The 10,005-nt window shown below is 40.8% G+C and overlaps 1 protein-coding gene across 2 annotated transcripts in view; it reads right to left on the bottom strand.

Moving 5' to 3' along the window:
• Positions 1 to 932: 932 nt before the first annotated feature.
• ANO4 (anoctamin 4) overlaps positions 933 to 10,005 on the bottom strand; it is a 207,439-nt gene continuing 198,366 nt past the window's right edge. For both annotated transcript variants that reach the window (XM_075152059.1, XM_075152068.1), the window contains 2 exons: positions 7,831 to 7,936; positions 933 to 5,040 (listed from right to left, as the gene is read on the bottom strand). In XM_075152059.1, the coding sequence (XP_075008160.1) occupies positions 4,849 to 5,040; positions 7,831 to 7,936 (298 nt within the window). In that variant the 3' untranslated portion in view covers positions 933 to 4,848. The remainder of the gene's footprint in view (positions 5,041 to 7,830; positions 7,937 to 10,005) is intronic.

Raw genomic sequence — 10,005 nt, 5'->3', positions numbered from 1 at the left:
GCTGAACTCTCAGCTGAATGTGCTTCTCGGAGGGTGGCTGATCACTGTTGTGTTAATCAGCGTCAGCGTGGCCTTCGTTGCACCACTCTGTGCCGAGATCACTGTTTGCACTGTAATCGGTGCTGCCTTAAATTGTCTTGGACGATCTGTGACTTCGACCTGTTTTGTTCCTGGAGTGAAGACTAATCTTCCCAATTATCACAGTTAAAAAATGTAGCACCACAGAGTTTTTTCTCAGTGCTTTGAATTCACATAGTTGTTTAAAGCAGAGAAAACACATAAATGACCAACTTACCTTCACTTCTTGCTTGAAGCCACTATTTGAGCACTGAGCAGTCATTTAACTCTAATTTTGCTATGAAGTGAAAGTTTGGGCCAGGTGATATCTATTGGTCCACAATCACAACGTCAAGATGAGTTTTCACTGGGGAGGATATCTTGCTGTAAGCGGTTTAGAGAGAAACATTCTTAAGCTTTGCAGATGACCTCCACAACTACCCCATTTCTTGTTAACTAACCTTCCAGGATTGCTGCAGAGCTACAAAGTGACTCCTCCTGCTTTACTTTTTTTCTATATGCTTCTTTTTTAAATTGACATCACTAACTAAAGCCATTAATTAATTTTGAATAATATTTTCTCTGGGATCATATACTGTCCTCTGCTAGTTGGACTCTCAGCCAGGGCCTTGTCTGTGTAAAAGCAGCAACATAATTCTTGGTGTCTCCATCGCACTCCTGCACCCTGATCCTTCATCTCTCCCAGCTAAAAGCTCACCCGACAAAGAAATGCAGGATGGTCAAAGCCGATTAATTCCATGGGAGTGGGAGCACTCCACACTGTCCAAATTACATGCACATCTGGCAGGGTGAAGAGACAAAACAAGTAGGAACATTAAAAAAAGAACTAAAACGACAACGGGAACAATATTTGACTATGTGAATACACAAAGGATCCACAGAGAGAAAGTAGTGGCAGATTTTGGCCGGTTTTGGTCTGCATGTAAATTTGCTTCCACCTGACTGGTCTGTTTGCTTGCTGAACAAATAAGGTAAACAGAAAATAACTCATGAATGCCAAACAGCAAATATTTCATATGCATAATTTATTTTAAAGTTTATTGCGTCACATTATACAAGCATTAAACATGGCTTTATGTCGATGATTTTTTTTAAAGTGTGAAAACTTGACATTCTTCTCCACAAGATTTTTCTATTTACAAATAAACAATCTATATACTTTATATTTATATATATATATATATTATATATGTGGTAAATAACATAACTCCCCTCAGAAAGATTTAAAATAAAAAAGAACTGATTTGTAAACACGGTTTCTGTTGTAGTATTTGGTGGCTTGAATGCAGATGATGTTCTATACCTCGGATTTTTCTTTTGTCAAAGTATCCAGGTTGTTCATTTACATTTTTTATTCTAAGATCTGTAAAACCAACATGGGACAGAAGGCAAAAAACGTAGCAAACAGGCTGAAAAACAGTCCCAATATACAATTTTTTTTTCCTTGGTTTTAAAAACTGGCATGTAACTGCTCATGAAGTACCTGCTTGCTGTCAAGAGTGGTCTATGGAGATCAATCCTATGCTGATTGCAAGATGATTTCACAGTAAATCCTTTGATGTGTGCTGTCCTGCTTGCTATGTAAAATGACTGTGGCATGCATTGAGGTTGCATTTTTTCTCATTCCCTTGAAGGTAGTGCTCTTGTGGAGCTGGAATAAGTAAACAACGTATAGGTCGGTCACCTGGAGGTTTAAACAAAACCCATCATCAGATCAGAAAGAAGGGAATGGCATAAATTTGCTATCTAGACACCATTAAAATTCCATTTATTATTATTAGCCTATTATTTGTATTATATTTTCCTAATTAATAAAATAAATAAGAAGGGGTCATCTTTCCTGAGGGTTCTGCTATATAGCTCTGAAGGACTCAAGGGAAATCTATTCAGCAGACCAGCAGCACAGAAACCTCGTGGGTTGACTGGTCAACGTTAAGCCACAGAAATGTACTCAGGATCTGCCAGGGAGGTCGGAGCCCCTTTCAGCATCGTGCTCAGCACAAGCTTGGTAAGCAGCCAACTCGTGCTCTCATTTAGAGCAGGACGGGACACAACTTCTAGCAGTGTATTGTCATGAAAATTCATCGTAATGTAGCTATGTTGAAAACTCGTCTCAAAAGCGATTATTATCTATTGTATTTCTGCTGCACTTTATTTGTTTTGGCACATTATATTGCGGTGGTTCCTCTGGAGTGGAAGTCAGATTATATTCTACTTGGTTTCAGTTCAGTTCTCGGAAGTTATTGAGATCTATGTTGACACAGCTATATCTTACTGCAGGAGTTTGCGAAGATTCACACTTATATGGGTGACACTGATTTTATGCATGACTCATGTCTCACTTTACTACTTAGCAAACAGTTTCTATGATCTCGTCATCTGTCGTTTTAGATATTAAAGAGGGGGTATGCAAACTAACCCAATTGCTCGTGTGAATTTGGTCTGAATGTGATTTTGCACAGAGATCCTGCCTGAGAGTCCCCAGACTGCAAGTGCAGTACACACCCGTACGTGGTGGATGGTAAATACTAACCCATCCGGCATGTGTGTATCGGAGGATGACATTGCCTAATCCCCAGCCCCTCTTTACAGAGACAGAAATACCCCCATTTCTCCACTGCCCACATGGGATGTGTCCACAGCTGCTGTAAGCTGAAGCAAAGATGAACAAGTTCACTTCCTCATTAGGCAGGAATACACCCCACAACCACTAGTCGTGCTCCCACTCAGTTTGGCCCCGAGTCAACAAACAACAGATTAATGCTGAAATTTTTTCAGTGCTTATGTTGCCTCGTGGGACCTTCAGGCTTGGGTCAGGAGCACCTGATAAATGGGAGCTGCTGTGCCATTTATCCTCTTCATGCAGGATGATGGGTCACTACTGGAGGAGGTTCCTTGCTGCGAGGAAGCAAAATGTAGGCAGGCAGTGACTTCAGAGATGAGGGTGCACACATTTTCTTCCACCCCTCTCCTTCCTCAAGCCATATTACCTTTCATGAAAACTTTCCCCCCGCACAGTTCTCCCGTGAAGTGGAAAGAAGCTAATAGATCTAATTTGGCAATATGGGGTCTTGGTGCAAGTAGTCCCGATGTCTTGTGGCACTTGAGGCATCCATCCAAAGGGTCTTGCATTGTGTGGTCTGTCAGGAAGGGCAGATTCTAGCCCTTCTATCAAATGATTTCCAGGAGAACTTGTAGAAACAACTTGCTGAATTTTCCTCCCTCTTAAATATCTTCAAATTAAGAAGGTCACAATTCCTTAAGATTTCTGAGAAAACTATAATCTTTATGGAGCTTCAGTTATTTGGAAAAGGGCTAAGCAAATGGATCAGCTCCAGTATTTTGTATCTAGCTGTATCCTCACCAGGACATAGGCTTGCTTCCACTTGGCTTCTTACAGTCTTGGCTTTTGAACTTCCTTGGCTGATTATGCCACTGCATGTTCTGCAAGAATTGCAGTGTTATCACTTTGAGGTAAGAGGTGGTAGAGCTTTCGCAACACTCAGCATTTTGATTCATGTTGCTCCATCCAACACCTCTGCAGCCTTCAGACCTACAACTTCACTATTTTGGGTTAATGATCTGGGAAATTTTTAATTTCTCAATGCTGAAGAATTTGCAAAAGGATATAGACAGTGGCCCATTTCACCCAAATCTAATTCTGCAGCCTGTGTAGAATTGCTCTGCGTGAAGGATTTCAAGCTATTTCACACTACAGTCTGTTGTTTTATTTTTCCCCTCCACCTCTTCATAGATAACGGAAGGATGAATAAAGAAAAAGTTACAAGTGTAGAGATTCTGGATGACTCTGTTCTTTTGCTCTGCTGACCTTGTTCATCTGTTGGTTTTTTTGTTTCACTTACACAGATAGATCTTTAAGACATAGTCTGTCTTCTGTTATGTGTATCATACACCCTAATTCCTGATGAGGCCTCAATGTGATCTTGCAATACAAATACACGGGCAGTCCTAGCCTGATTTGTTTCCTTCAGAGACCAGACAGTCCTATAGCTGAAAAGGCACTGTTCAAATCTTTAAAACATAATTCCAACTTTTCACAGTATCATTTCCAAATAAATGGCCGTACAGTTACATACCTCTGGCCACATTTAGATGCTTGTCTATCTGTCAGCACTTCTGCACACCTAAATTTTTCAGCATTGTTAGACCAGTTGATTAGACTCATGATCAAGCATCTACTCCTAAAAAATACTTCAATATTGTTGGAGTAATGGAAATGGTCCACATATGTGACCTTAACTCGTGGTAAATGCAGGCTAACACAGCTTGGTCCACCGTGGAAGAGGGCAACGTTGCCATGCATGTGCTGCAGGTGGTGGCCACACACATAGACAGGTACTGCCATGTTGCCAACGTGCAGTCACTGGTTATGAAGTAGCAACTTGGTCATGAGAACGAGCCATAAGATCACTGAGTTCTGTAAAGCACTGTAAGATATATAACTGCTTTGAAGTTCAGGGCCTTGAATTTAAGCCAGGGCCTGGGAGCTTCCGGAACGAGTGCAGAGACTTAAGCATTGGTCTGATCTGCTCATGCTGACATTAGCTCTGGAGAAGACTAAGCCTTGCAAGACCTCTAATTTCAAGAGGCTTATGACAATATGCACCCTATTAAACATGGGCGCACACGTGCTAAGTGCACACCACATTGACTGACTGTTCCTTTCAGTGCACTCTCCACTGTAGAAAACCAGGACATTTTTACAAACAGAATTCCTATCATCTTTTAGGCAGTTTCTTCCTCACCCCATCATGGCCACTCATTGTGATAAGATTTTCCGTTCTTCTTCCTTTCCTTCCGCTCTTTCTGCAGACGTTCTAGTTCAGCTTCATACATCATTTCCTGAATCAGGTATTTTTCTCTCCTCATCCGATCTCTTAGATCTTTTGGGAGATCTGGGATTAAGTAGGAAATCAGATGCTTTATGCAAAAGACAAGGTGCTGTGAAAACAAAAAGGGGATGAAAAATTAAAATCTTAGGAAGAAAACAAGTACTTACCATATCTTCTGAAAACCCTCTCCTTCCAATTCACAAAAAGATGCTGTGTTAGAACTAAATCATTACTAAATTTGAAGAAACCAAACCACGAAGTTTTTTCCCCACAAAAATTCCAGCCAAAGTCAGTGGAGTATGTATCACAGCAAAGGGTATGAGCAGTTGGGTTCAAATAAGGCCTCAAAACTGTTGTATGACCTGTGTGTTCAAACCCCTGAGGTCATGTTTTGCTGTAAGGTTGTTTGGGCAGGGTCTGGTATTAGTGGGTTGCTCTGCAGGAAGAGGAGGATCACGTGACATAATGATATAATACTTTCCTGTTGCCCTTGCATCAGTATTGGAACCAATGAATTATCTATGCAAAACAAAACATTTTTTCTTGTGCTGTGTCTCTCATCCAAAGACATATTCCCATTTACTAGACATCACAATTAAATACAAGGTAACTGATCCTTTGTCCCTCATCTTTTAGGCATGCCACAGCAAAGCTTGAGAGTGATGGGGAGGATTGCTTGAGCGTTCTTTTTTGTTTGATCAAAGATGCTGCTTGGAGATTTACTCACTCCACTTGAGAGGAGGAACAGAGAAACAGAAAAATCCTCCATCTCAGAAAGGACACTCATTCTAGATTGGAGAAATAAAGGTATTTCTTCTTCTCCAAGCTTCCTTTGAAAGCCACTGAAAAGAGAATGTAACATGTTTTCCCATGTATTCTTCCTTCATGAGAAATAAACCCGCAATACTTTAATTGCTGTTTTTTTGCCAAACTTAAAAAAAGAAAAAAGCTGCTTCTGTCAGTTTAGCCCAGACAAATAATTCCTTTTGCAGTGATAGGAAATACTTTTGTTTGTTTTTGAGGGAGGTCAAGATAGCAAAATAACCACACCCACAGTGCCAAAAAGATGTCTGAGCTTAGGTAGTTACTTAATTTACGAAAAAACCTACCTTGAATCACTTATCTTTTAGCGCAATCTTTTACTGTAATTGCTGTAGCAATCACAATACACCCATTAGTGTTTTCCACAGAGCAAGACAGTCATGGTTTCTGCTGCAATTACCTTTTTGATTTCATAGATACAGTTGAGGAAACAGTTTGCAGTGCCAATAAACAGAGTTGAGGGAGACAGCTATGAGCCAGCCTATGGCTTTTGTTGGGGCAAAGCAAAGTCAAATCTCTCGTGCAAGTATTGGGCAGACACAAAAAGCTATTCCACAGCAGGTCGCAAATTTAGCTAAGCACTGAGACTTGAGCAGGGCTGATTTTTCTTGCCTCAGTTATGCCATGCTGCCTTTATGCCAAGTGTGTATCAAGAAGCCAGGCTCTCTTCAATCTTAAAATTGCTTAGGCTGACCTGCCAAGGCCATTCTTGTAGTCCTTTTTGGAGACAGATAGATACCCTGGTTCTCAGTACAGACAGCTCAAGAAACAAAGAAGAGATCAAGCCCAGCAGGCCTCTATCAAATCTTTCTTTCTTTCTTTCTTTCCCTTAATGTTTCCCTGAGTGTGGCAGAGATGATGGAAGAGCCAATCTCCTTAGGACCAACCTCTAATGAGTTAGCCCACTGCAGAGCAAGGAGAGAGCCCAACCTGCAGTGCCATACTCCCCCTTCGTCTGGGAAGGGCTGAAAATGACAATCGGGGAATTCACCGCAGACCTCGGGCTTCTGCCAAGCCGCCAAGACGTCCCTACGCAAGAAATAATCTAGAGAATGTTTTCCCTTCACCTTTCCTCTAATTCAAATGCTTCTGCTCTGTGAACCAAAGAGGTGCTTCGAAAGCTCAGTTCAGAATGAATTTACACAGTAATGTGAGTCAGAAATGCAGTATGTGCTCATGAATATTATGCCAATAATTTATGGTGATTACAGCTTCCATATCTGTGTTGGATGCCCTGTTGGTATGATTTCACAGCAGAGGACTGAGTAAAGAGTTTTTAAAAATCGTTTGTTTCCTGTTTGGCTTCTTCACAGTATAAAAGGCATTTCGAACTGCTTGTGCTGGAGAGATGCTGAGTCCCTTTTTCTGGCAGGGGTATTCAGGCACCTGAAATTCAGGCCTTAAGAGCTGCATTTTGTTTTGTAAATGCTCTCACCCTATTTATCTACCCTCTTGTCTCTCTTCTTCAAAATCAGCATGGGAATACCAGTCACATGAAGTCGGTGTTATCTTCTCTGGTTTGTCTTAAAGATTTCTGAGATACTGACAGTAAGTACTAATATTATGAACATTGGCAAAGGTATTGAATACTTTTCATCATCATCATCTTTGTGATACTAATCATTCTGGGGAAATGAATGGTATTAAAAAAAAAGAGAAAAAAGCTAGATGTGTAAATACTGTAACTTAAACTATCTTCATTTTTCAGTTGTTCAGATTTCGTTTTTTCTTCTCATGTTCCTTCACCTCTTCCTCACACACTAGTCAGCATACGGCTTCCCAGCCTAGACAGGTTATGAATGCCAGACCTCAGAAAGTAAATAAGAGCTTCATTTATTTCCCCTCCTTGCAAGTCTCTGTAATAGTTTTCCAAGTGCTGCATTCCCATTTTTGTTAGAACCTAAATACCTGTGACTGTTCAGAAAACAGATCTGAGAATAGAAAGCACAATATAAATACCAGAAACTAACACAAAAAGCTCAACAGCTGCCATCATAGATCAGCCCAATGAAAAAGCTTCAAAGGGAAATTTGTTTCATTTTGTTGTTTTTGTTTTGCCACCTGAATGGTCACTGACCTCAAATACAATAATGAAAGCCAACCGCGCTGCTAAGACATGCCAGAACTGCAGCGTGTAACCGTAGGGCACTGGGGAGTGAGGAGGATCTCGGTAGTCCCTGTACCTGAAAGACAAGCAGAGCACGGTAGTTAGCAAGTTTCTGCCCTGCTGCTTGGGAGGAAGGCAAAACCAAAACCCAGCTGCTCTTGATCATTGCATTTTCTGCACGAAAATTATCTCAGTTCAGATTGTCCAAGTTACCACAACGCTGCTTGCTTCTTAGGCTGGGCCTACACTAGTGTTTTATTTCAGATTAGGTGCATGCTTTTGAGGCAAGTGTCCCGATCACCTCCACTTGCCACGCTTTGGTTCACCCAAATGGGTTTACTCTCAGGTGAAACCTAACGGTAAGATGCCCTCCAGGAGTACACTTCATGCTCCAGCTGCTAATGGAAATTCAGTGCAAAGGACCAGGCCCAGTGCCTGTATGAAGCAAAACTGCTGAAGCAGATACAGAGGATATTGGGTGCTCAGCACCAGCAGTTTGACCCTACAGCACCTCCCATGGCAGCACAACGTGTGCCTTGCAGGCACCTCCTCAGAACATGGAGCAGGGTGGCATGCTCTGCTGTTTTGAGGGCCACTTTCTTCCCACTACAAGTTCAGTTTAAAACCATAAATGTCCCCAATTTTGTCAGCCTGACAGCCCTCCCAAAATCCATATAAAACCGCCACATGGGCTCCATCTGGCCCTTGGTCAATTAGTTGGCCATCCCTGATGTAAAGCATGACTCATCCTGACTTTAGTGGAGCCAGAACTGCACCTCTTGGTATACCAACAGGGCAAGGTCTGTGTAAGAAAGGGATCTAGTGTCTTGTCTCACGGAATGTTTCTTTGAAGACTTTAGGTCTCAATAACATATCTAGAGATACCTCTTGGGAAAGCTGGATCCAGGAAGACTCCAAAATTACATTAACAAATCATGAATCTGTTTAAGTCACACATTCTGGAGTCCATTTCTACTAGCAGTATGTTAATTCCAAAATACTATTGCAGAAACTTAATTTAAAAGTAGTGTAAAAATTGTTTTCTCCTTAATCTGTTTCCTAGATGGGACAGAAAACCCATTATAAAAAATACTGAAAATACCATAGTAAATAATAAACTTAAGCTTGATCTCTAAGTTAGTTTAAGTTGATCTCTAAGTTAGTTTTAAGAAACTAAAAACTCAGATGAGCAAAAGAAATACAGAGTTATTTAATCTCTGTGATAATCTGTTTCTCCCTGAAGGTTCACCTCCTTAGATTGCAGAGGGTGCTACACAAAATGAAATAAACTGTGTCTTGACATCTTAGTCAGCAACAAACCTCTCTTACATTGCAGTATCTCTAGTGCAAATTCTTAAAACTGAGATGATCTTCCCTTCTGCAACCAGCATTCTGACTTCATAGTTTAGGATGTTTTACAATATCCTAAGTATCCTGAAAACAGAAGTCCCTGGACCAAGTCCCACATCAGTAGAGTATGTCTCCTTTTTGTACTTGCTAGGAACCAAGCATGAAGAAATGGGGAAACCTTTTATAAACAACCAGAATAGCATGGCACCATCTGGGTTCCAGACGAGCAGAAGTTAACTGAATATGGCCACTGTTTTTTGTTCAGACAGACTGCCTTCCTGGAAAAATGCCTACGCTATCGCCCAGTAGAACATAGTATTTCCTTACCTCACTATCAATATCTGGCTTGAAGTGCAATTAAAATGACTGATGTTTTAGCAGAATTCAGGTGGGTTAAGTAGCTGATAAACTCAGCTAAAGAAAGAAAGACGTTCATTTTCTTTCAAGGGTAGATATACATAACAATTCAGTGTCCCCCAAAAGAACAGATTTATCTTCTGGAGATTTACGGCACCGATTTTAATAGTGTTCTGTTTATAGGATATTGAGGGGCAACTTTTTTTATTGATGGGATTTCCACCATCAACTTTAAGTAGCAGCAACCTCATGCTTGAAGTTGGGGAAGAAAGGAATTAAAGAGGAGGAGTATGATCAGAATTACAAAACATTATTAAACAGTGCTATGGCAAACAATGTGGAATGGAGTATTCTCAAAGTGGTACTGCTCCACATAAAACGTTATCTATGGATTCAACATTGGGATGTTCTTTCTGCCAAACAAGTTGCAACAGTCTT

Source organism: Calonectris borealis, chromosome 1 (genome assembly GCF_964195595.1).
Source record: "Calonectris borealis chromosome 1, bCalBor7.hap1.2, whole genome shotgun sequence".
Lineage (NCBI taxonomy): Eukaryota > Metazoa > Chordata > Aves > Procellariiformes > Procellariidae > Calonectris > Calonectris borealis.
The sequence above is the reverse complement of the archived record's forward strand: the minus strand, read 5'-3'. Positions and strand labels throughout refer to the sequence as shown.